The 25,407-nt window shown below is 53.7% G+C and overlaps 3 protein-coding genes across 3 annotated transcripts; all 3 read right to left on the bottom strand.

Annotated features, from left to right (window-relative positions):
• Positions 1–2,512: 2,512 nt before the first annotated feature.
• NRN1L (neuritin 1 like) lies at positions 2,513–4,278 on the bottom strand. Its single transcript, XM_007940395.1, has 3 exons — positions 4,179–4,278; positions 2,883–2,997; positions 2,513–2,798 (listed from the first exon to the last, which is right to left on the bottom strand). The coding sequence occupies exons 1-3, from the start codon at positions 4,276–4,278 to the stop codon at positions 2,513–2,515; spliced, it is 501 nt and encodes a 166-aa protein (XP_007938586.1).
• Positions 4,279–5,015: 737 nt separating this feature from the next.
• Positions 5,016–16,128, bottom strand: EDC4 (enhancer of mRNA decapping 4). Its single transcript, XM_007940270.2, has 29 exons — positions 16,044–16,128; positions 12,932–13,088; positions 12,449–12,560; positions 12,075–12,174; positions 11,639–11,828; positions 11,414–11,561; positions 11,227–11,331; positions 10,811–10,920; positions 10,640–10,723; positions 10,452–10,547; positions 10,252–10,354; positions 9,961–10,141; positions 9,784–9,856; positions 9,583–9,674; positions 9,318–9,505; positions 9,123–9,223; positions 8,876–9,026; positions 8,156–8,553; positions 7,965–8,069; positions 7,725–7,877; positions 7,607–7,643; positions 7,324–7,501; positions 7,068–7,223; positions 6,836–6,951; positions 6,573–6,738; positions 6,300–6,486; positions 5,989–6,208; positions 5,416–5,579; positions 5,016–5,208 (listed from the first exon to the last, which is right to left on the bottom strand). Exons 1-29 carry the CDS (start codon positions 16,126–16,128, stop codon positions 5,016–5,018), a joined length of 4,149 nt encoding a protein of 1,382 aa, XP_007938461.2.
• Positions 16,129–18,689: 2,561 nt separating this feature from the next.
• Positions 18,690–25,407, bottom strand: NUTF2 (nuclear transport factor 2). Its single transcript, XM_042780882.1, has 5 exons — positions 25,392–25,407; positions 22,957–23,084; positions 20,726–20,797; positions 20,549–20,647; positions 18,690–18,803 (listed from the first exon to the last, which is right to left on the bottom strand). Exons 2-5 carry the CDS (start codon positions 23,053–23,055, stop codon positions 18,690–18,692), a joined length of 384 nt encoding a protein of 127 aa, XP_042636816.1. The 5' UTR covers positions 23,056–23,084; positions 25,392–25,407.

The following is a 25,407-nucleotide window of genomic DNA, read 5'->3' as shown; positions in this document are numbered from 1 at the left end:
GACCTAAGACATACAGCCAGACCCTAGACTCTCCCCTGAACAATAAGCTTTTCCTTGTCCACAGAGCTGCAAATGTGAGGAATACTATCACCATAATGCCCTGGCCTGGGCAGCTAGCAGGGCCCAAGGCCCAGTCAGCTTGCCTATCAGCCCACCCCTCTCCTCAAGCTAAAGGATAAAACACACAAAGCCTTTAAGCCCTAGCAAGAGAGCAGATTCTGTGTGTCCCCCACACACACTCCAGGTCATTCAATTTCAGGGAAAAGCAGGGACTTAGGGAGAACAAACCAGGGGAAAATAGGTCACAGCAGGACAATGGTAATCCCCCTGATGGCTGGCCAGAGCAATAGGGGCCCTGCTCCTAGAAGCAGGCTGCTTCTAGCCACCCACCAAAAGTGGCTTGAGGAAGACCCATGGGGTCTGGGGCACCAGCACCATCCCTTTCAGGGTGAGGGGGCCACCCCACACTGATACACCTTTCACACATTGGGGTGATTTTTCAGTCCAAGCTCCTGCTGACTGGAATGCTTCCTATGTTGGGCTTGGAGATGTTATCTTTTACTCCACACACAAGTGCATCTTTTATACCCAGTTCTAGGCTGAGTGCTAAAGATACAATGAAAACTCTGACGGGGTCCTATCCTTGGGTAGCCCACAGTGGGGAATTCTGACCCGGACCCAGACAGTGACAAGGCAGTGTCATCATTGCTGAGACAGGATAGAAACATAGGAGGCTTCTGATCTAGCTTAAGGTCAAGGCTAGGGAAGACTTCCTATAGGAAACAAAGAGTAGGAGTTTTCCAGGTGGAAATGGGCAGGCTACTCTGCGCACAGAGAATAGAGGTACAAAGACCTAAAGGCATGAAAAGCTGAGCTTTCTTTCTGGAAAATTCTTGTGGTTCAGGGTATAGCTGCTACAAGTCAAAGGGGCCAGATCTGAGAGGGGTTTTCCCTGAACTTTTTCCTTCAAGTGATGTGAGAGGATGGTTGATGAGTGGTTGGAAGGCAGAAATGGGGATAAAAGCTCAGGTGGCTGAGTGTACACACAAGTCTTGGAGTGGTGGCTTAGAATAGGGTCCTGGAGATAGTGGCAGAGAGTAGAGGGCTGATTGAAAGAATTTAGGGACCTGGCTGGCCCCATTTTCTCTGAAGTCTTCTTTCCTCAGTATTCTGCCCATGCTGATTCTCGCCTTTTGTCTTCAGCGGGATGAGCAGGGAGTCCTCACACACTTCATGCTCTCATGCCACTGCTTCAGAAAGCCTTCTGGGATTGTTTTGACTTCATGCTAAACATCTCAAAGAACACGCTTGTGAAGAACAGAGGCCAACTGAACCCTCATAGTGACACAGGCTTCTGCAGCTCCAGGTCATTTCAGGGCCTTGACTGTGGACTCCAACAGGGGCTCCCCTCAGACACATCAGGACCCCAGAGAGGCAGAGGACAAGCATGCAGTCTTGAAGGCTGAGTTGTGTCTTATGGTAGTCAACCAAGGGAGGAGGAGGAGAGATGGTAAGGAGCCTGGAGGCTGGAAGGAGCTGCAGGAGGTCGGCGGGCAGGGGAGGCGCAGGGATTAGGGAACACTCCACACCTCCCCTGACCCCTGGAAACCAGAATAGTATAATGGGGCTGAGAACTCCAGCACCACTGACCAGGCTGCCCACTCTCCCAATTAGCCTGGGAGAGCTAAGAAAGGCCTGTGAGTTCTGGTGGATCTCGGGTCTCCACCGGAGCCCCTGGGAACTGCACGTAATGGAAAGCTCTGTGGAGCCGTCGGGAAAGGATTGTTTGTGAAGAGAAAGATTGAGTCCCCAGCGGCGGCTCCCCGCCCCGCCCATCACAAGGACCCATCCCCGGGCTCAGCTTCAGGCTCAGCCCCCGCCCCCTCTCTGCAGCCGGGAGAAAGGAAGGAGCCGAGTACAAAGAACTGAGTACAAATATGAATATAGTTTGCCCCCGATTTTAGAAAATTCCCTTTACCCCACTTTGCTTTTAGGAAAGACCTACGTTAATACCTGTTTTCGCTAAACGTCCAAAGAGGATTTCCTCTTTTAGGAAAAAAGGCGAAAAGCGAAACCAACATGCAACGTTTGTTTTGCACCAGGCGGTTAAAGAGCTAACACATGCCACCCCAGCAACAATAGTGGCGTCGTCAAACTTCTTCCCTGGGAACCACACTCAGCATCTCTTCATCAAGCCTCCACAGGTTTGAACTGTATCTGTGAACACTATATGTTAGTGTTATTTTAGGTTTTATACGTTACTTGGTACGATTTCCTGGGTTACTTTTTGGGTGTGGAAACGCTCACATTTTTTTTCCCATATAAATTAATCATGATTGCTTCTTTGCTTTATGCCATTTTGGCTTAAAAAAGGTTTCATAGGAACGCTCTACTTTCGGGTAGCGAGGGAACCCTGTACCTTTAATGAAAGTGGAGCGGAGCGTGCGCTGCACAGCACCCAAGGCGGCCTCCCAGGTACGGATGAGAGGAGCGCTGCTACCCGAGCTGGCGACTAGGCCAGAGGTCCCAGGAGGCAAGCGACTGCCAGCGCGGCTGCCAGTAGCGGGGGAGCGGGGGTCGGGGCGGACGCGGGCTCCGTGGCTCGCAGCGTCTCCTGGTTGGTCTCGGGGCCCGCACCGTGCTCCCGGACGCTCACAGGGGCGCCGCACAGAGTGTGCAAGTTATCCGGGTGCGGGGCCCGGCGAGCCTCTTGCTGCAGCGACTCCCACACAGCGGCTGCCTCCTCCGGGCAGCCCGACAGGACTCGCGAGGCGCACGCGTGGAAGTCATTCCAGGACCTGTTAAAGGCGTGGGGTTAGGAGGATTAGGCAGAGCGAGGAGCGTGGCAGGGATCGGGTCGCAGTCCTCGCACCTACCCTTACCTACAGACGGTCTCCAGCTCGCCTCCACGGCCCATGCCATCCCCCAAGCGGATCAGACACTCGGCGAAGCCCTGGTATATGGTGTCACAGCGGCCTGGGCCCGCTGCAGCTGCTGCTAGGGGAGGTACAAAGGCAGAAGCGGAGTGGTGAATAGTAGCTGCGGTGAAACAGACCCGCCCTCAAGCCCCCAGGGGCTTGTTTACCCAGAGTGCTTGGGGACGTGACTCAGCGTGAAAAGGACGCCCCAGGGAACTGAAGGGCGCATCTAGGGATCACCTGCCTCAGCTCCCTCCGAGGCACAACTTGTACCAGGATACATGCCGGAAGAAGGGGTTTCGAGTCTCTGGGGTGGGGTCCTCTTCTGAGCCTCTGGGGCCCCAGGTCTGGTAAGGGTGGTCCAGCGGAAGGAGCAAGGACGCAGTGGAAGGGGGCGGGGTTACAGGGCCCCAGGCAGCATCCAGTCTCCCAGCAGCTTAGATGAGCTTACCCTGGCCAGCCCACCTTGTACCCAACGACAAGCGTTTTTCTGACGGGCTAGACAGGATAAAAAGGGATTGGATCCAGGCCAGACACTCCTAAAGGGCCTAAGGGATCCCACAGGTTAGGAGTCCTGCAAGACACCATGTCTCCCTTCATCAGAAGGAGGTATGTGAAATTTTGGGATCCTTACTCCACACCCAGGAGCTCTGGTAGCGTAGTGCCTAAGGCATTTGACTGCTAACCAGAAGGCTGGCGGTTCAAACCCACGAGCCACTCCTCGGAAGGAAGGTTGGGCAATCTACTTCCATAGTGATACTGCCTCGGAAACCCAAGGAGGGGTGGCTATGACTTGGGGCAGATTCGATGGCACATAACAACAACACTCCACGATCAGGAGCTCTAGTGGTGTAGTGGTTAAAGGTAATTGGCTGGTAAACAAAAGGTCGGCGGTTCGAACCCAGAACCTCTCCAGGAGAAAGATGAAGCAGTCTGTTTCTATAAAGATTTACAGCCTTGGAAACCCTAAGAGGCAGTTCTACTCTGTCTTGTAGAGTTGCTGAGTTGGAATCTACTCCATGGCAATGGGTTTTTTACGCCACAACGGGGGCTTAGTTCCCGCCCGTCACTTTCTGTCCTGAAGCCACTAGGATACCCTGGCCCCACGTTATCCTCTCTCTGAAGCCCTCGCACCTTGGAAGCTCTAGGAAAGGCTGCACTCCGGTTCCCACCGACAGCCTAGACCCAACCTAGCCGGGGGCGGGAGGGAGTGAGTGCAGCCCCGGCTAGGCAGACCGGGTCCCAGATGCCCACACTCACCAAGAGGTGGTAGCAGCAGCAGCAGGAGCAGCAGCAGCCCCAGAGCGCGGGGCGGTTGGCAACCGCCGTGGCGGCCACGGTAGCAGCTGCAACAGAGCATCTTCCCAGGCTCAGAGTCTAGTGCCAGCACTAGCTACTGGGAGTGCGGCCCATCGGCCCAGCCCCCGGAGAGAGGGGCCACGATTGGCTGAGAGCCGGGGGCAGGGCTGTGAAGCTAGCTGGCGGCTCCGCCCCCAGTGCCCAGATTGACAGGAGTGAGGCAGGACACCTGAGAGAAGCGCCCCAGGCCACAGGTTGGCATTAAGGCGACCCCAGAACCTTAGCCTTAGAGGAGAGGGGAGGCTCTGGTAAGGTTGTTATGTAGATGAGGGTGGGTGCCTAGGTCGCTGGGGGTGGCTTAGAGTTGGCCTAGACAGCTTCACACAGGATGAAGAGAGGGGTCAGGAAACAGAGAGGACCATTTCAGAGCTGCACCAAAAATACACCAAAAACACACACATATTCCATTTTATTCCAAAAGCATTTAATCGAATTTCTCAATGTTTTCAAAAACAGAAAGATCCAAATCAGAGGTAAAAAGGAACGTGGAAAATTCAACTCAAGTGGTGTCACGATCTTGGGGTCATGTTCTAGGTGTGGCAGAGCCCAAGAAGGCATAATATCCATTCTGGGCCCAGCCTAAGCCTGCTGGCTACCATAACCTGTAGACCACACCAGTGCCCTGTCCCCACACACCCGGAGATGGAGCCTGAGCAGTTAAGGGCAGACATGACCTCTCCTAGACCTGTCTGCTGGGCTTCAGTACCACCCCATCCTTGGACAAGGTGGGCTTGGTTGCTAAGGGAGGCTTGGGGCTACAAGGCCGTGCAGCATGAGGCTGAGACGCCGGGCTGCTTTGCCAAGTGAGTTGTGTGGCTCAGCCTGTAGGAATTGGAAGAGCTTCTGGCGCACCTGGGCCATGACAGAGCCCATGTGGTCTCGAGTGATGGGGTCACTGTGGTCCAAGTGCATAACAGCCTCCTCCAGGTAGCTGGGGTGGGGAAAAGGAACAGGCTACAGACGGGCTCCAGCAGAAAGGAGTGCCCCCTGGTGGCACCGAGGCCTAGAAGGACTGCTGTATAGGAAGCAGGGGGGCTCGGGGAAGTGTTCAGGAAGGGAGCCAGGGAGGTCCAGGAGTCTCTGTCTGGAACTCCTCCCAACCCAAGCACTTCCCTGGCTCCTATCTGCCCCCACTCACCTGAGTTTGAGGTCCGTTCGAGTGCCAAGGTCGGAGGCTAGCTGCTGGATGAGGGAGAGGAGCACAGGCTGGGAGAGTGGACAGGGTGGTTGCCCAAAAACCTGGGCTGGGTCCACAGTTTCACACACATAGAGCACCAGGTTCAAGTCAGCGGCAGTCAGGGCCTGTAGGGAGAACAGGGGAACAGCATTTGTAGCTAGTGCTGGGTGGAAAGCCTGCTTCTGTGTGTGTGTGTCAGTGTGGTTTGGGAGAAAATGACCATAAAGTGGGGTGCTTAAGGGCTCCACAAGGGGCTGCTCAGGGTTCTAGGGAGAAAGCCCCATAGGGGTACATTCTGACCCCAGGGGATCAGGAAAAGTTTCCTGAAAAGGGCAGTTGTAAAATAAGATGGGTTGTAGTGGGGAGAAAGGTGCTTAGGCAGAGGGAGCAGCCAGGGAAACAGCTTGGAGACCTAAGAGAATCAAGAACTGTCCACAGGGGCCTGATTTCCCAGAGGCTGAAGGGTGGCATGGAATATATGACGTATGGACTTTATTAGGAGACATGGGGCCCGCCTAATATTGCCTGGCGTACCTGCTGAAAGGCCTGATTGAGGTGGCCCTGCTGTAGCAGCTGTAGGATGTGGGCTTGCTGGGCCTGGCAGTCGAGGTGGGCAGCAGGTACTGGTGTGCCAGCAGCTGAGCGCATGGCCTGCATGATACTGGAGGTGACGGCAGCCTGCTGCTCCTTGAGTGCCACACTCACCTCACCTTTTACTATGCGCTGTACCTGGGCTAAAATGGACTCCTGTAGGCTGCAGAGGGAAGTGAGAGGAGATGAGCTGACCAGGAGCCCAGTCTGGCTCTGCCTAAACCCACTACCCTGCCCGTGCCCTGGCCTCACACCTGCTCACAGCAACGTGCAGCTGTTGCTGTACTTCGGCCCGAACGCTGCTGGACACGGTGACTGCCATTTGCTCAGTGGCACCCTGCAATGTGCTGACCAGGCCCCGCAGTTGGACTAAAACAGGCTCCCTTGCCTCCTGTTCCCGTGCCTTCCGACTCTTCATGTGGCTCTCTAGCTGCTGTAAGTCTGAGGAGTGACCACAGGAGCCATGAGAGGGTGGTAGGAGAGAAGGAGACAGCCCCTCTTGCCTTGGGTCATATGACCCCACTTACATTCCTGTGTGCCCAGCCGGAAGCTATCATTGATCTGTTGGAACATGGCCTGGCAGCTCTTCTCGAAGGCAGGCAGCACCACACTCTGGAAGGCTTCCCGGTAAGCGGCCTGCATCGGCCCCTGTAACGTGTCTGCTGCTGCTCGGGCAATAGCATCTGTCAGGTTCTGGGGATGGATGAAAGGGCTGAGTTGAAAGCCTGAGCTCCACCTGGCCTAGCCAGACCCACTAGCCCCTGCCCTGCCACCTTGGGTCCTATAGTACCTTGGACTTGAGCAGCTTGGAGATGTTCTCTTTCATGGTGCCCTCCACAGCCGTAAGCTTGGTGGCTACAGAGCTGCTCAGTTGGCTGGCCACAGGCTCCAAACTCCTGGAGACACCTAGGGCAGTGTGTGTGTGTGGGGGGGGGGGGGGGGGGGGGGGTTATGAGAGGAAGTTTGACAGGTAGTCCCAGTCTCGCCTGGTCCACCTAGAGGAAGGCCTGTGCAAAACTCACATGGAGGCACCGTCTTCTTGATCTCGTCCCGTATGGTGCGCTCCAGCCGCCCAGCCACAGCCGAAGACAGTGCCTGGGACAGCTGCTGTGTCAGCTGCTCCTGCAGCTGCCCACCACGCTGCTGCCCCTCGGCTAGTGCTCGCTCTAAGCGCCGCTCTGTATCACAGCTAAGGAATAGGTTCGCAGCAGATCCCATACATACCCCAAGAATGCTACCTCTGCCCCTATGCCATCCTATGCCCACATACAAGGATACGCTCCTGCTCATGCCGTGTCTCGAGCGCACGTTCTACGTGACCTGTGACGGTGCTCTGAAGGCCTTCGAGCTGGGAGCACAGACGCTGTAGGAGCTCTTCTTGGTTGTGCTGCAGCTCTGCTAGCTCTCTCTGCTGTTGCCAAATTATTGCTGGCCAGCCCTCAGGGGGCTCTGCCACCTGCCAGGAGCACCAACAGTCACATGACACCTGACCCACCCATCCCTACACACTAGGCCAGGGAATGTTCTAGAACCCTCCCAATCAGGGCGCTCACCCACTCACCTGGTGCTCCGTAAGCCGGGATCCCACAGCTGAATCCCTGCCACAGGCAAGAAGCACCTCAGGCCACATCAGGCAGCCTGGTGACCACCCCCACCCTGGCCCCAGGACTGCCCCCTACCCGTTGTCCTTCTTGCCCTTTCTCTTGAGCTTAGGTGAGGCCCGAGGGGACCCCTTGGTCTTCCAGTCCTTGGCAGGCAGCCGTGGAGTGGGAACTTTGGTGCCAAAGCCCCCTGAGGCAGAGGCAAGGCTTGCAACCTCGTCATCATGGTCACTGTAGGGAAGGGAAGGAGGGGGAAGCGCCTGCCCCCTCACTGGCCCCACCTCAGGAGGGGAATGGGAGGGCCATAGGGGTACCCACCTTTGCTCAGCACTGGCATCCTGGCTGTCATGTTGCTGCAGCAGGTGATAAGGTGGCCGGTGGAAGGCCAGGCTCTTGTGCTTTTCCTGGAGCCCATTTCTGGGGCTGGGGCAGGGGAAACAGGCTGACTCAGCGGTGGATAACTCTACTTGTGACCCCTCACCAGCACACTCAGCCCCTTCCAAACTCACCTCTCCGCCAGGCTGCTGCAGGTTTCACGAGTAATGTCGGGGGCTGTAGGCCAGACCTGAGTGTCAGGGGCCGTGGCCTCTTGGGTCAAGGCTGCCTCCAGGAGGGAGGGGGCGCTATGTCGATCACCATCCCCACTGCCTCCTCCATCTAGGCCAAGCTGCAGGTGGAGTGCTGAGGCAGCAGAGGCCATACTGTCTGGCTCAAGGCCCTCAGGAGCAGAGGAGCCAAAGCCACGGGACAGGGCCTCAGATGCAATCTCGGGGATGTCCTGAGACAGGGCAGTGGAGGCTGAGGAGATAACGTCGGGGGATCGGGTCCGGCTGGGAGATGCCTGCGGTAGCCCCAGGGGCTCCACCTCCTGCAGCTCCAGGGATAGTGAAGAGGCAGCCGTGGGTACCTGAGGTGATCCAAAGACAGAGCTTCAGTGGTGGGAGGGAAGAGTTAGGGAGCACAGAGATAAGGCATTGGTGTCAGTGGTGATGAGGGAATATGCAGGCCAGAAACGGGGCCACAGCCCAGGAGGCAAAACAATAGGGGTAGGAAGGCTGGACTGATGCCCTCCAGGGAACCTGGCAGGCTGAGGAGACATCCAGAAAAATGTGGGGCATTGGACACAGAATAGGACCAGCAGATGGGGTGCTAGGGAGGAGACTGCTGACAGCCTTCCTTGCAGCCACCCACTTACTCCTCTGCACTGCACATACCCCACACACACACACCTGCACAGGCCCCTTAGTAGTCAACTTGTCGGCTGGGCCTGGGAGCAAGCCTGGGAGGAGGCTGCGCGGGCTTGTCTGCAGGCTGCTGCTGCTCATTGTCAGGCTGCTGTCAAGTTGCAGCTTGGGGCTCAAGGTCAGCTCCTCAGGTGGCCTGGTGACAGGAAAGCTGGGGTGTCAGCACTGAGAACTTGGCATTACCTGACACCAGACCCTGCTATCCCCCAACTCTGGCCCTACCTCACCTCACCTGGGCAAGGAGGGGTCCACGGCCGAGGTGCCGCTCATGGCAGACACAGCTGTAAGGGAACTGCTCCCGCTGCTGCTGCTGCTAGTGGGGGATGCAGTGATCTGGGCAAGACACAGAGAGTAAAGGCCATGGGCTGTGGGTGGGGTGTTGCCAGATCCTCTTACTCTGGGGCCCATGTACCCTCCCTCAGCACACCTGCTGCAGGGAGGCACTGGGTGTCATGAAGGCGTCAGGCGTCATGAGCTTGGGCTTGGTCTCACTGCTCAGACTAAGGAAGTCAGCAGGTGCAGGCAGCTCCACAATGCGGCGAAGGTCAGGCTGGGAGCCATGAGAGGCTGACCCCAAGCCATCGGGGGCCAGCTCAGGCCGAGACTCTCCAAATGCTGGGGGGGAAATCTTCCACTTGAGTTGGGTCTCAGACCCTGGTCAGTCCACCCGCTTTCTTTCACCCCCCACTCACCAAAGTCCTCGTGGGCAGTGTGAGTGGGGAGTGGGGCTACCACATCTGGGTTAAGCTGCGGCTGGAAGCGAATCTGCACATCTTGCAATGCCCTGCAGGAAGAGATGTGGAGGAGAGAGGACTCCAAGGGGCCCAGACAGCAGCTCAGTGGGGTGAGGAGGGGCACAGGCAGGGCCTTGGTAGCCTCCCGAGCCTACTCACTTGGTATGCACACAGAAGAGTTTGATGAGCACACCAGCTGCAGACTCCACAGCACCGACTCCATGGGCACCATCTGAAAGGACAGTGGACAACTAAGCCCCTGGCCCTTTGTGCCTCAGCCCTGACCTGTCCCCACGCCCCCATACCAACAGAGACCTCAGCCCTGAGGCAGCTCACCAGCCCCCAGGCTGTCGTTCTCCTCCTCGGCAGGCAGCACCTCAGTGTGACGCAGCCGGCAACGACTTACAACCTGGATACCGAAGCTCAGCACGGGGTGGGTGAGCAGAAATTCCGAGATGGAGCTGAAGCAGGCATGGCCTTCCTCCTGGTTCTGCAGCAGCTCCATCACATACAGGACCTGTGAAGCCAGGCCGTCTGTAAAAGCTCGGAAGCTGGGAGAGCTATGTGCCATACACGCTTCCCTCCCGGAGGAACTGGCTCTGCCCGGGGAGCCCCAACTGTGCCTACCTTCCGCTGCACGTCACTGAGAATCAGGTACTCTGCCGAGAGGTCCAGACAAACCTTAAGGCTGGGGGGCACACTCACTGAACTGAAGATATCTGGGGAGAAGCTGGGAAGCCAGGAGGCAGCGTCAGTGGGACTGAGAGGGTTGAAAGAAGCTGCATCCCCAGCTCTGCCAGCCCTGGCCAGATACCACCCCTGCCTACCGAATGGTCTGCAGGCAGGTCCAGGACACTGTGCACCACATCTTAAGCTCCCGATTCTGGTCAGCACCAGTAATGAGGAACCTCCAGAAAGGGACCCTGCAAAGCCACAAGGCACTGGCTGGCTGACTGAGCCTCCTGCTTGAAGCCGTGTCCAATTCCCCTATCTGCCCACCTGCCCACTCACTCACTCAGGGTCCTGTTTCTTGTGGTTGTCACAGAACAGGAGGCAAGAGAGGGGGCGCCCATCATGAGGCTTCCACTCGTGCAGACACCTGTAGCCAAGCACATGGGAGCCTCAGTGGGTGGTCTGGTTCTCTCTCTGGGGGAAAGGGGTCCCCAGTCCTCAGGTCTTGTGTTACCTTGGCTCATCCTGCCCCTCAATGTAGATCTGCCAGAACTTGACGTAGCCATCATGGCTGGCAGTAGCCAGGACAGTCCCATCCGGGGACAGAGCCCCTTCACTCAGGCACTGGGAAGAACCCAAAGAGCCTCGCTTTGCCACCTGGCTTCCCAGATGAGGACACGAGCAAGACAATTAATATAGAAGACCAGCACACTTGTGTGAATGACTGAAGGGGGCTGTGGAGAACACCCACCAGGGTGTGGGTGCAGCCAGGTTAGGAGTGCACTCTACAGGCAGGGCCACTTTGTGCTCAGAGTCGCATGGGTACAGTGCCAGTCAAGTTGCCTGGGCAGCTGCAGATAGATATAGGGGACAGACAAGAGCCTTAAGGAAGAGGGGGCAGGCAGGGCAGACAGTTGGCTGGAGGCTTACCGTGCTGTGGCCTTTCACCACGATGAAGCCCTGCTTGATCTGGCTGACATCCACAGGCCAGGTGCTATGGCTGGAGCGGAGCATGTCCAGGTCCCACACCTCAGCCTGCAGGAGGAGGACGTAAGTATGCAATGTGCCAGCACCATGGCTGCTCTGCCCCTGCTCCCACCTTGCCCAATCCCGTCACCCGGTCCTCATGCAGCAGGGCCACTGTTGGGCTGCCCTCCTCGCAGCAGTCCTCAGTCTCCTCAGGGATGAAGGGGCACCAGATGATCCTGCGGAAGTGGTTCAGTGGGGTGCCCTCTGGCTGCCGGATGTGGACTAAGATCTCTTCTCTGAGCATGATGTTAAGGGCCAGATAGGGCATGTCTAGCAGCTCCAGCTCCTTCCACCCACCCCCATGAAAGGATACTGAATTTTGCCATTAACCAGAGCCAAGCGCCACACAAACAGGTTGCCTGCTTCATCTAGGCAGGCCAGCTGTGGGGAGTTGAGGTGTGCAAAGGCCAGATCGGCCACACTGCCTGTGAAGCCCTTGAGCAGAGTCCGCTCCGATGTGCTGACACTGATCACCCGCACCATTGCTGAGCCATTGTTAGCAGCTGGAACCAGGAGAGCAGTGGGCCATGAGCAAGTCACCAGGCCCAGGCAGCAGCAAAGTCCTGCCCTTGCCTGCCTCAATCCCACTACCAAGGTCTCAAGTTTGGTTTTCCCACCTAGTTCCCCAAGGCCTGGCAGACAATGAGAAGAGCCTTCTGTTGTGTCCTAAGATCTGAGCAGGTTAAGGGCCTAAAAGTGATGTCTCGGCCGTTAGCACAACACTTCCCTCCTTGCCCCTGCCTACTCACCCCGAATGGCATAGGCCAAGAAGGAGTTGGACACAGCAATCAGGTTGCCATAGTAGTATTTCTGCTCCCAGTCATACTTGGCTACAGGCTGGATTTTCACCTGAGCAGCAAGGGTGAAGAAGGTCATAGAAGCTGAGGGATGGGGTGACTTCCATGATCCTCAACAATCCTAGTCTCTGGGAAAGGCCACAGGTGCAAACCCAGCCACTCATTCACCCCATAGCCAGTCTTGGCTTCCTGAGACTGGGGCACCATATATTTTGTCAAGGTGGTCCCTACAGGACTGGCAGCATTGGGGGAGGGGTGGAAAGGAAAGGGAGAAACTGGGTGTTTGTCCCCATCCATCCTATACCCCACAGCATTCTGGTGCCCACCTTGTTGCTCCCCCGTGCCTTGCTTGAAATGCTGGAGTCACTGCTGGCCACAATCTCCACCTCCTTGGCCAAAATTCCAATGCAAGTGGAACTGTCATCTCCCGAGAGGCAGCTGGTGGTGAGAGGGACACACAAGCCTTGTCTCTTGTCTACCCAAAACTCAACAGGCAAAGGAAAGACACAAGATACGGACCTCCTGGTCTAGTCCCAGATGCCCAACACTACCTGCGCCCACTGGTCCCCAGATCAGTCTTGCAGCCCCATTATTCATCACTCTCTTTGGGAATGAACCAACTTACTTCTTTTTAAAACCAGACACCCAAACTGGCCTCACTCTTGATCCCAGTATAAGCTCAATGAGGTTAAGTGCTCTGCCCTAGCCATCCAGAGAGCTTCTGTCTCCTATCTCATGCCTTCAGCCAGCAACTGCCTCAGAGACACCATTGCTACAAATGCCACCTCCCTAGCCCTCCAGGCACTCACATGACCTGCTTCTCCTGCAGGTTAATGGGCGGCATGGCTCGGAGACCAGGCTTGCTTGTCGAGTTACCATCACCTGAGCTGAGAGGATCTGGAACCAGGAGCCCGTTGAGATCCCCATTGTAGGCACTGGATGGCCTCTGGCTCTCTGCACTGGGGCCTAGGAGCAGATGGGGCCACCTGATGCGGTTGTCAGACCTCCCCACTGGCCTCTCCTTCTACAGAGCATCTTTCCAGTACTGGGAGAAGTTCTCAGAACGCTCAATGGAGAGAGACATGTCCATGGGGAGGAGAGTGACTGTGGGCCCTTTGCTCATCCCTCGTTCCATAACCCAACGTGTGCCAGGACCAGCCACGAGCATGAGGCTCTTCTACCTTGGGGAGGGCCCTCCAATGCCAGTTAACACTCAAGCCTGCGTCAGCATGAGGCTGGAGGTGGGGGAGGCAGGGACTCTGTTCACATGAGGGAGGGCACAGAAAGGATCAGAAAACACTTCATGGAAGGGAAGAGGTGCCATCAGAGTCTACATGGCCAGAACACACAAACACAGGAGGGATGGGAGGAGGAGGAAACAGGCCGCAGAGGCTCTGGATATGATACTAGAAATGCTCAGTCTTTCTCCACAGGCAATGAGAGCTGCAGATGAGTTTTAAACAGGAAGGTGACAGAGACAGCTCTGGTCAGCAGGCTCATGGTGCTAAGGCAGGACACAGGACAGTTGAGACTCTGGGTCAGAGATAAAACCAAAACCAAACCCACCACCATCAAGTCGACTCTGACTCATAATGACCTTTGGGTTTCCGAGGCAGTACATCTTTACAGAGGAGCTCTGGTAGCACAGTGCCTAAGGCACTCGTTTGCTAACCAGAAGGCTGGCGGTTCAAATCCACCAGCCACTCCTCAGAAGGAAGGCTGGGCAATCTACTTCTGTAGTGATACCACCTCGGAAACCCAAGGAGGGGTTGCTGAGTTGGGTCCGACTCGACAGCACATAACAACAACAACAACAACAACTTTTTACATCTTTATGGTAGCGAATTGCCCAGTCTTCCTTCTGCGGAATGGCTGGTGGGTTTGAACCACCAACCTTCTGGTTAGCTGTCATAGGCCTTAGGTACTACCTAAACCAATGCAAGTGGCAGGTGTTGCAGTGGAGAAGATGGGCTCCTAAGGAATTGAAGGACATTGATAAGAATGGGAATGAGAAAGAAAGGAGCCGACCCACACAGAAATGCTTCAGAAGATGCCACGATGAGCAGGTAAACTCACTCAGCAGGAATGGACAGTGATGGGCTGGACAAAGAGGAGGGAAACTATGGGTTGGGATACAGGGTGAAGTAAAACAACATTTCAGTTGTTTGCCACTGGCTGGGCCTTAAAGCACCCTCATAGACACAGGCACTTCTCCCCAAACTCCCAGGGGGCGAAGAGACTAGGGCTCTACATTCAGGAGCACAGGAAGCTTCTAGTCACAAAATGGTCCAGAGTCTAACGTGCTCTAGTGAAGGGGGCAAACAAGAGCTGGTTGAAAAATGGAAATCAAGTGTCAATCAAGAAACAAAGGAGTTATGAGAAAAGCCTTCAGGCTACTTCTGTTGGATCTGAATTCTCTTAGCTGCTCAGGCATAAGCTGAAAACTCTCCCTCCCAGCCAGCTACCATGAGGACAAACAGCAGGCCCAGGCTGCACAAGGTTGACAATGACAGGTTCTACCAAATTTACTAGGCTAAGGAGCTCTGGTAGCATAGTGGCTAAAGCACTTGACTGCTAACCAGAAGGCTGGCGGTTCAAACCCACCAGCCACTCCTCAGAAGGAAGGTTGGGCAATCCTACTTCCGTAGTGATACTGCCTCGGAAACCCAAGGAGGGGTCGCTATGAGTCGGGGCCGACTCGACGGCACATAACAACAACAACAACAAGCTAGTCTGCACAGTAGCTCAGAAGCCAGTCCTGCAGGCAGCCTGAAAGCCCAAGCCAAACTCGTGAGGAAAAGGAGCACACCGCCCAGGCCTGGGGACAAAGGGCCAGTGGTCTCAGGCAGCAGATTGATTTGCTCAGGGACTGCAGGTGGTTAAACCCACTCAGAGTGAGCACGAGTGCCTGTTCCCTGAAGCAGTCAGCCTGGGCCTCCCAACAGCCATAGGAACAAGGTCTGAGAAAACAATTCTCAGCTCTGGCCAGTACCAGCCAGTCCTTCAACCACTACAATTTTCACAGGTCTCTGAACCTGCTGGGAAACTCTGGTGCCTTGACAGTGTCATTGTGTTTTTGTGGAATGCCTATTCCAACATCCAAGCTCCTATTCATATCACAAGACTGAATCTAAACGTTTTTTCTCTCAAACCTGCTCTCAGGCAAGGGCAGCCTGTACTTTCCAATTCTGCTTTCCTGTCACAGTACCGGAACACATCTTTCAATGACAACAGCCTTATTTTACAAGCCTGCTAGCTCTTCAGTGTTCTGGAGGCTGGGGGTGGGAAGGGGGTAGCTCTGAGGTATCACTACAAACCCAAGTAAAGTTTGAATGAATGGAAACAAACTAAAGCTTGCAAACATTTGTGGCCTAATCTTATCTGGGCCGCGCAGTTTTTGATTTGCCTTAATCCCAGAAGGAGCAGAACCAGGGTGGGCCACCTTGCCACTGGAAATTAGTTTTGGAATAATGGCAAACCCAGAGCCTAGAGCTCTTATTCAAGAGGGGAAGGACGAGTTGCAGAGAAAGAAGGTGCCTCCTCAGCACAGCAACCAAGCCCAAGCCTGGGACCTGGCATACAGAGATCAGACCAGGCCTCTGCATCAAGGTGAAAGAGTTGAGGCGCCGGGCCAGTTATAAGAACACCCGCAGACGGGCCCGCGGATTCAGGGAAAAAGCCTCACCTTCAGGCTTGGCGTTGAAGGACGAGGCAGCACAGCCCGACGCCGGGATGGAGTGGGGCCGCACCCTGGGTCTGCGCCTTAAGCGATACACGCTCAACCCTCTACCGCGACGACCCAGGTTAGCCTTTACTGGCCGGGAGGATCCAGAAGTGGTCCTGAGGGCCTTAATAAAGGTTCTGACCCGTGCTGCCCTTCTGCCCGCCCACTGAGGACCCACCCTCTCTGTCCCCGCTCACCCCCCGTGGGCCGGTCCAGCTTGAGAATGTCCCGCAGGTGCTGCGTGGCGTCCTCGATGTCGATGCTCGCGCAGGAGGAGGCCATGGGCCCCGCCACGGGCGCAGCGCCCGCGCTGGTTAATTACCCTGCCGCCGCGTACCGCACCGCCGCGCACCGGCGTGTCGGGGCCAGACGGCAGGACACCGGTCACTACACTCAGTCCACCCGCAGCCCGACAACCAACGCCCGCTCCGCGTCCCTAAGCCCCGCCAACCGCACTAACCGCCTCCACTTCCGGCCCGCCGAGTCTCTGCTCCCGGAACCTGCACCCAACGGAGAAGAAAGGTTCCGGGCTGGGGGCTACGCCACGCCCATCTCCGGAGCCTTTCCCCAGCAGTGTCTGCACGGTCCCGGGCAGTTACGCGGGGTTAATATTGAACGCGTCCATGTATTTCGCGGCTCAAAGCCATAAGCGCTTCAGATCCCGCCCGGACCGTCCCCACTCCCTGGGCATGAACTTTTTGATGGGCTCGATCCAGCAGCCCAAACTGAGGTCTCTCAGACAGCTGAGCCGCAGGATTTCCCTTTGACGATATGGGTCCGTGCAAACCCTTAGGACCCGCGAAGTCCTAAGGCTGGGGAATGGCAATGGCAGGGGAGATGGTCCCACTAAAATGGCCAGTCATTGTTCCCTACTGCCTCAGCATCCCCTTGCCTCACCTGATACCCTCAGGCAGGAAGAAAGAAGCCATCATTTGTAAACACCTCTTTATTGCAGACATTTCAGGCACAGGTACATGGAAGCAGCTGTATTGCAGATTTGATACACGGTGGTTTACAAGGCAGCAGCCATCTACCTCTCCCGGGCCCCAATACACAGCAGCCAGGAAACCAGTCCCACTGAATCTCCCGAGTTTGCAGTCTTTTCGAACAGCAGACCATCTAGCCCTGTGCCCAGTGTAGCCAGGCTACCTGTGAGGTTTGAGTCTTTGTCATCCATCCACAATGGGAGGGTAGTGGTGATGGTGTCTGTTTACAGGTTAGGCTTAGCTGTGGTGCCCTAACCAATCCTAAAACCCCCTAGCTGGAGCATCAGCCCAAGATCTCAGGTTGGTTCTAGCCTACAATTGCCACCTTACCAGCAGATTCACACCACCCAGTGTTCTCAGGGCTGAGAGGCTAGATTTACACTGGGCAAGGCCTGTTCTCAAAACTGAGAAGCAGAAAGTGCTAACAGCTAAGACTTCCTGGGACTTAAACGTAGTGTGACAGTGTGTATGTGTGGTGAGGGAAGGAATAAAAGGGAGGCCTAGAGATGTCCCAGGGAGCTCTGGTAGTGTAGTGCCTAAGGCACTTGACTGCTAACCAGAAGGCTGGGGGTTCAAATCCATCAGCCACTCCTCAGAAAGAAGATGGGGCAATCTACTTCTGTAGTGATACTGCCTTGGAAACCCAACGAGGGGTCGCTACGAGTCAGGTCTGACTCCATGGCATATAACAATAAGACATGTCCTGCAGAGGTTTAAGGGGTAGAACTTAAGGGCCACAAAACCCTTAAAATCAGTCTCAGACTGACTTCTTCCGCAGTTCCAACTGTATATTCCAACTCAACTGGGCATATGGCTCTGTGGTCATCAGAGGCTGGCTGTTGACCACTCACCTTTGGGCAATGATATATAAAGCAGGTAATACAAGATCTGATTTGCCTTCTCTTGGCTTAGAGGTTGTGGGAACCTTGGATGAGGTCCTGACCCTTCTGGGGTCAGGGGTATAAGAGCAAGCCTCTTTTGTCCCACAAACATCTGCTCATCCTTTATCTTACTGAGACCCAGCCCAGAAGACCTGGACCTGATGGGATTTTACCAAGGTCTCTCCAGCTTCAAGGGGATTCAGGCTCATCTTCTTCCTAGACAGCCCAGCTGTCATAATCAGAGGCATCTCTCCAGCTACCAGAGCCCTAAACCTACCCGGGACAGAGGTCACCAGGTGTCAGAAGAGACCTGAGCCCTCACCTGTCTGCATGCAGTCTGCAGCTCACTTACTCAAGGCTAGGAGGCTGGCGTGGGGCCACACATGCCCTGTAGGCCACCTGAGAGAAGCCAGCCTAGAGTGCTGCTGCAACAGTTTTCTCCTTACAATAGGTATTGCTGAGTTAGGGCAGAGGTAGGAAGGTGAGACGTGAGAAAGACAATAGGGCAGAGTAGTTCTTGATGCCCAGCCAACTAGTAAACTAATTAAAACAATTTAAACTGTTAAGAAAATTTTTGTGGTTTTATTGTATAATGAGGCATTGAAACATCTGAACAAATCAATATCTGGGTGGTGAGGCAGCTGCTTTCTCCTTCACTTCTTTGGGTTACTAGAGCAACTTGTCAGTAGATTTAAAAAATAAAACAAAAACCAAAAAAAAAAAAAAAAAAAAACCTTTTGCATTACTTAAGTCTTTCCAAGGCATGCGCTGGTACAACACAAACTTCTCCTGTCAGATGCAACTAGTCTAGTGTCCAAACATCATGCACAACACCCCAGTGGCAGCAGCGCACTGCACCCACTCCCACCGCGGCCCTGCTCATTTGTGTATGATATTTGGAGCATCTGGAGGAGTGTGAATAGTATCGGGAAGAGGAGGGAGGAGGAAACAGCATGAGTGCCTGGCTGGGACGAGGTCAGCCGAAGTTGTGCAGAGCAAGCCTGAACATGTCATTGGTGCAAACCCAAGCATCATTGATGTTCTTTAATAGGAACATCTGGTGAAAGCCCATGATGGGATCTTCATCGGCCTAAGAGGAAAGAGAAAACAGGTCAGTAAGAGGACCAAAGAACAGGAGGGAGATTCAATGGTAGAAGAGCAGGACAAAGGATGCTGACTTTGGAATCAGCCCCTACAGTCATGGACTCAAATCCCAGCAGTTAAAGAGTACTTGTGGATATGAACTGATACATATAAAACGCTGTACTGGGCACATAACACATAGGATGGCCATCACACTGTGATGCGTTTCAACTGCAGATCAACTCACCAGTTAGCTACAGCAACAGAGCAGAAAACACACCTGTCTCTAGGCACAAGTGATCACAGTTTTGAAAGAATCCCACAGTGCTCACCACATTGATGTACAGTATCCAAACTTGTTAACATTCTAAGGGTCTGAGAATGTCAGTCCAATCTGGAGAAACTACAGTTAACACTGCTGTGGCCAAGAAAAAAGTTTGTGAGAAAACCGAGTTCACAATGTGACCACAGCTCTACGCAGGGAGAAACAAAGCATGTCTGTCGAGTGGTCTGTTTGCTGTCATGTAGTGTTGTTGTAGTTGTTGTGTGCTGTCGAGTCAGATGCGACTCATAGCGACCCCTCCTTGGGTTTCCGAGGCAGCATTACTATGGAAGTAGATTGCCTCATCTTCCTTCTGAGGAGTGGCTGGTGGGTTTGAACCGCCAGCCTTCTGGTTAGCAGTCAAGTGCCTTAGGCACTATGCTACCAGAGCTCCCTGTCATGTAATAGATGACATTTATAATGAAAAAGGAAAGGAAAGAGACTTCCAGCCAAACTGCAGAAAACCAGGCTGAGGCCCGATGTAGAGGTCCAAGAGCCAAGCAACCAGGCTGGTCTCTAACATCACCTCTTTTTCTAGGAGTTATCAGCAGGAAGGAGGCAAATCAAGCTTTTGAGGGCTCTGAGTTGAAGAACCAAAAGCCAAGTGGGAGGGGGCACTGTTTACTGATCCTAGCAACTCCCTGAAGAGGATCCTCAATCCCCAGGGCCATGTCGGGCAGGGTATCTAGGCAGGCAGGTCCTTCTGGGTCTACTACACAGACCTAGGGGCCCCTCCACTCTTGTATGGGACCCTGAAACCCCCTCACACACACACCTAGGAAGAAGGCACGTGAGCCTGTTATTCTGAGCTACCACATAGGTCCAGGGGGTGGGACCTGCCAAAGGCAATTTGTCCTGTTTTGGGAAAAAAGAGATTTTCAGAAACTGAGAATCTGGCCTTGGTCTGCAGGGGTACAACAGGTAGGAGTTCCTGGTGGCTGAGGAACCACAGGAAGGCTTCAAGGGTGACAGGTCCTGAGAAGGGAAGGGGCAATGCTGAAAGGAGTTTCAGCACCCTGCTGTGCCCAGGAGCCAGCAGCCAGCCTGGAGAGTGGTAGCATGGACTCCACTAGGGGACTGCGGGCCCATCCATACCTCACAGCACCACAGCCCTGTCTTGCCCTCACTCCTCCAGTCTCTTTTCCAAAAAGACTAGACCAGCGCTCTCTAGTAGAAGCTTCCATGCACTATCCAACAGGCAGCCACTATCATGTGACTACTGAGCACTTGCAATATGGCTAATGCAGATGAAGAACTCAATTTTTAATTAATGCAATTTAAATGTCACCACATGTGGCTAGTGGCTACACAGTTCTGGGCAATCACTTTGTCTGAATGTCCTTTATGAGCAGGTCACATCCACAGGGAAGGCAGGGGCTCAGGATCTTTTCTGCCTGCCAACTCCTCCCTAGCACTGCAGCAACTGTTACCTTGAGCTGGCCCACCACCATGCTGATGATGCAGCTATCTGGCGTGGGCTGATGGTCCTGCGCCGTGATGCTGTGCTGGATTTTCTGGAACGGAAGGCTCTGCAAGACAAAGAATGGGCAATGGGCACGAGCAGCAGGGAAGCAGGCTGCCTGCACCTGGCTCTGACCCTTACTTACAGACAACTTCTCCACAATGGCAGCTTTCCCCTGGAACTGCTGTCCTTCCCACGTAAGGCATGATGCGTCAATCTGGGATAAAAAGAAAAAGAGAAAAAAAAAAAAAAAGTACCAGAAACCCCAGGGTCAGAGCATCAGAGCGCAAGGAGTATCTTGGAGGGCTCTGGCCAAGGCTCTGAAAGGGGTCTTGCTTGGAGAAATAAATCCGTACTTCAGTTTTTCTGTCTGTAAAGATGGACTGTAGGTTGCTTCCAAACTTTGTACTAGCTTTACACTAATTTCTTTGATGACACTCATCATCCCATGGGTCCAAGCTTAGAGCCTAAAGACTGTTTAACAAAGTACATTTATTCTCAGTTTTCATTCAAGAATTCATATGGCATCTGATATGCACAGGCACCAGGTTGGCCATATGTGGTCATGGTTTAGCGAAAAGCTACCCTGCTGCACGGTCAGTCAGCACTGGTCCCAAAGTAGCCATCAGAGATAACTCTCTTGTTCATCGTCACCTTCAGGACTCAGGCTGAGTTCCACTGAGGCCCTTCCAGCCGGCCTGCTAGTTCAGGGAGGAAGGGAGGCCTAACGATCTCCCAAGGCCGTCTGGGGCCTTCACTACCCTCGACAGGCACACGCACCCCATTAACTCAGCTCCCTCCTCTCCAAGTCCTCCATTCCACAGCCTTCAGTGCAGAACTAAAGACTGCCTCAGCTACTTACCTGCAGTGACATTAGGTGAGTCACTTATTTGTCTGAGTTTCAGGTTTATAATATCCCAAGGGAAATGTTCTGAGATTTTAGGAAATGGTGTACACAAAGTACTGTTTTAGTACCTTGCTAACTCTCTTCTCTATGCCACGCACACTTTCATTGATTTTAATAAGTAATGAGACATTTTGAGCTTTATGCTCTTTAAGAACTATCTATATAGAATCAAATGGAACTCTGGTAGCGTAGTGGTTAAAGGATTTGGTGTTGACCAAAAAGTCAGCAGTTCAAACCCACTAGCCACTGCAGGAGAAAGATGAAGCAGTTTGCTTCCATAAAGATTTAAAGCTTTGGATACCCTGTGTGGCAGTTCTACTCTGTCCTACAGGGTCACTAAGAACTAGAATTGACTCGATGGCAGTGGATTTGGTTTTTTGGTTTACATGGAATCAAACTGACAATCGCAATTCAAAAGATTAGATAGGAGCCTCAGAGGGTACTGGATTTATGTTGATGGAGGTAACAACTCAGGAGGGTGAAATAGTGGCACAGTTCAGATTGTCACCAATGCCACTGAGCTGTACATATAGAACTGTTGATTAGTGTATGTTTGCTATATGTATTCTCAACAATAAAATGACTTAAAAAACACAAAAAGTAGTAGTAATGAGGCAAAGATCAGTTCAAGATTTTTTTTTATTCTCTACCAATGATAATGATAATCAAATCAAACCTGTGCTGGCTTTGGCTTCCACTGGTAGGAGCCCTTTCTTTTCCGTAAAACTCAACGGACCCTCTGAGTCCACTGACTTTTTGGAGGCAAAGAGAAGTTTTCCTACAGTCCAGCCAGGCTCTGAGGGTATGCCTGGATCATTCCTATAGTCCTCACCCTGGGCAGATGGTCTAGGCGGTGGCCTAATCGATCACACTTCTGTGATGGAATCACAGGGAGAGTCAAGTGCAAGGAGCTCTTGGTGTATATAAACACCATTAAAAGAATAGCAAACCATGTCTGCATGGAAGGGTTTCTCAACAACACTCCAGTCTCCCTGAGCTAAACCTGTTTCTTTCCCATAAGCATGCAAGCAAAGTCTTTCCACCCCCAAAAGGAAGCTAGACTCAGAGCCTCCAGGAGAGCTCAGCTTTGTACTTGGATGCTCAAGGCTGCTGCCACCAGAGGGCATCATGAGCCCTGGCCTCTGCCCACTGTTGTCCCAACATGAAACAGAGGCATGTCCCAGACACGTGCCCTGCTAGGGTTCTGGACATATGGAATGGCAAGGTCAGAACACCCTGCCTAAGATACCAGGACCCTATTCTTACGAAAGATGATAAAGTGGACAATGTTAAAACCAGGTGGCTAGACCAGGCCTCAGATCTCCTATCCCATAAACAGAAGCTCAAAAAGAAGAGTCCAGCCAAGTTCAACCAGGGCTGCCAAAACTTGACTGTGAATTGGACACCCTGGCCCAACATCCGATTTGATCCTCTATAGCCCCACTCTAACCCTAAAGCTAGAGACTTACATAAATCGCGCCTAGTTGGGTTCTGTCGTTATCAAATAACTGGTAGTAATGTTGAATGAAGCTGGATCCAATCTGTTCCCAAATTGGCTTGTCTCCCATTCTGGAGCGTCGCCCGGCCTCGATGAGACCTGTGGAACCAGCAAGAGACAAGGAGGAAAGAGTTAGTACTGCAGGAGAAGGGAGCTAACTCCTTGCTCTTCACTGACCCCAAACCCTCCCTGGCCTCTTTGAGAGGGAATCCTTTGCTGAGGTATGTTCTCCTGGGGAACACTGAGAGGCCCTGGGGAACTGGTAAGAGACTGCTTCCAAGCCAGACCAGCCCAGGGAGCCCAGAGATAGACCAGACGCAGCCCTTCCTTTGATAAGCTCTTGGTTGATGAGACAGAGGGGTGCCAATGTGGTAGAGCATACAAGATATAGGATGGCTGCTGAGGGTCATGCCATGGCCAAAGAAGGTCAGAGAGGGCCCTTCTGAGATCACTAAGGGGAGAGGCCTTTAAGAAGGAGCTGAGCACTCTATCTTCTCATTTAATACTCTCAACAGGCTGCAAAGGCATAGTTACTGCTATTCCTCCCACTCTGCAAACCAAGGTGTGCTGGCTGAGTATGGAATGTTTGACTGCAGCCCTCAAGGCCCCAACATTGCCCCAGGGCTATAGTGGCAGGTGGAAGAAGACCCTGTGAGAGTGGGAAAGATGCTCTCCAAGCCCCACTTCTCCTAAGAACTGCAAGTGACCCAAATCTCAAGGGAGCAGTTTACATCTCTAAGGCCAGGTGACATGTAGACCGGCCCCTGCTAGGGTACTTCTTCACTGGTAAGAGTGACTCACCCCTCTGGTTCAGAGTGATGGGCATGAATTCAGAGGCTCACAGAGAACAGCTGAGGGGAGCAAGAGGGGAAATGGAGGCTATGTGCAGGAAAACCATGTCTTCTCTTCACATCTCTCCTTCTCAGCATTGCCTCTACCCCAAGGGGGTACTACCTTTCTTGTTGCTGAAGGGAGCCCTCCCTCCCAACTATACAACCCAGGCCCCATTCCCAGGCTGGATGGGAAATCCAAGTGCCAGATGAGAGAGCCACTCTGGCTTTGCCAAGCCCCTGCCAGGCAGGGATGCCACATCTCACTGCAGGATGCCATGAGAGCTACCCCACTTGTCATTCTGTAGTTATCTCTGGCCATGACAGGAAAACTCTGAACCAAAGCTGTGAGGAGGTGGACTTAACCTCGGCCAACGATAATTTGCAGTGGTGGGATATGATGCCAGCCCCTGCTCTTCTCAGGGCCTAATGTCCTCTCTGAAAGATGGGGATGGTAAGATGCTGCCAGGGGTTGCAAAGCTTCCCTAAAGGAACCTGTAAAGCCCTCAGCTCAACACGCTAAGTGGTAGTTTTCCGGCCCTTGGTCCCTGTGACCTCACCCAAGGCCAGAGCAGCCAGAGGGGAGGGATAGTGGCTTATCTTCAGCCCAGCCAATACCCAAACCTGTGACCAACACTCTAGCCAATAAGGGGCCAGGAAGATGAGCCAGCTTTATTTTAGGTCCCTTAGGAGGTAGCACTGCTAAAAATAGAAGCTCCCTGCCGGGATGACTAAGAAATGTCCAGGAATGTCTAAAAGAAGCAGAAAAGAGAACTAGGACCCAGCCATGCCTGCTACACAAGAACACAAAGTGTGTCCCAGTCCACACTTAACCGAGAAGCCAAGGCAACAAGTGGGGAAAAGCAAAGGACCAACATCTAGTCTCCGCAAACTTGGGTTTTGTAAGGCAGAGCCCAACTCTGCCCACCACAAGCATCTCTGCCCTTTCCACCCTAGCATCCACTAAGCTTAGTTCACTCACTGAGGCTCGACCCTGCTGAGGCCCCCTCAAGATGCCTTGGTAGCCCCCAGAGTTCCGGGGCAGGGGGCTGGGCTGGAGGAGTGGATGAGGGCCATCTCTCCTTCTGCCCTGGGCCCAGAACAAGGCTGGACAGCCCCTGGGGGCAGTCTTGGAGAAAGAAGAAACATCATCAGCAAATATCTGGAGGCATGAGAAAAAAAGATGAGAAAAGGAAACCAGGACATTAGAAAAGGCGGGTGGGAACTAAGGATGGAAGCTGATCTGCAGATAAGGAAAGTACCAGCACATGGTGAGACAGTGGGGTGGAGGAAGTGTGGGACTATTTTTTCCATTTTCAATATTGCTCTTAACAGTGTGATAATTTTATAACGCAAAAAAGGGGTGGAAGGATAAAGGAATAGAGGGTCTTTTGGTCTGGTGGAGTGGGCAGGGCAGAGGGGCATGGAGTAAGATCTCCTGAGGGACAGGACAACTCAGGGGCTCCCAGAAAGTACAATGAACCTTCCAAACTACTGGACTGAGGCTTTTGGTTTACAGATGCCAAAAACAGGCTCTGGCCAAGAGGGCTGGGGGTCCCCTGTGGTCAACACCAACCTCTCAGAGGCCTGCT

Source organism: Orycteropus afer, unplaced genomic scaffold (genome assembly GCF_000298275.1).
Source record: "Orycteropus afer afer isolate SDZICR_OR568_19922 unplaced genomic scaffold, OryAfe1.0 scaffold00067, whole genome shotgun sequence".
NCBI classification, from domain to species: domain Eukaryota; kingdom Metazoa; phylum Chordata; class Mammalia; order Tubulidentata; family Orycteropodidae; genus Orycteropus; species Orycteropus afer.
The sequence above is the reverse complement of the archived record's forward strand: the minus strand, read 5'-3'. Positions and strand labels throughout refer to the sequence as shown.

Bases quoted from the DNA above. Each gene is read 5' to 3' on its own strand.
- NRN1L (XM_007940395.1), bottom strand. From the start codon at position 4,278: ATGCTCTGTTGCAGCTGCTACCGTGGCCGCCACGGCGGTTGCCAACCG. The intron at 2,998-4,178 runs GTGAGTGTGGGC...TACCTCCCCTAG, and splicing joins GCTGCTGCTACCACCTCTTG to CAGCAGCTGCAGCGGGCCCA. The intron at 2,799-2,882 runs GTAAGGGTAGGT...CGCCTTTAACAG, and splicing joins GAGCTGGAGACCGTCTGTAG to GTCCTGGAATGACTTCCACG.
- EDC4 (XM_007940270.2), bottom strand. From the start codon at position 16,128: ATGGCCTCCTCCTGCGCGAGCATCGACATCGAGGACGCCACGCAGCAC. The intron at 9,027-9,122 runs GTGAGGTGAGGT...TCCTGTCACCAG, and splicing joins GTGGACCCCTCCTTGCCCAG to GCCACCTGAGGAGCTGACCT. The intron at 6,209-6,299 runs GTGTGAGGCCAG...TTCCCTCTGCAG, and splicing joins CTGCACGTTGCTGTGAGCAG to CCTACAGGAGTCCATTTTAG.
- NUTF2 (XM_042780882.1), bottom strand. From the start codon at position 23,055: ATGGGAGACAAGCCAATTTGGGAACAGATTGGATCCAGCTTCATTCAA. The intron at 20,798-22,956 runs GTAAGTCTCTAG...TTTTTATCCCAG, and splicing joins CCCAACTAGGCGCGATTTAT to ATTGACGCATCATGCCTTAC. The intron at 20,648-20,725 runs GTAAGTAAGGGT...TTTGTCTTGCAG, and splicing joins CCATTGTGGAGAAGTTGTCT to AGCCTTCCGTTCCAGAAAAT.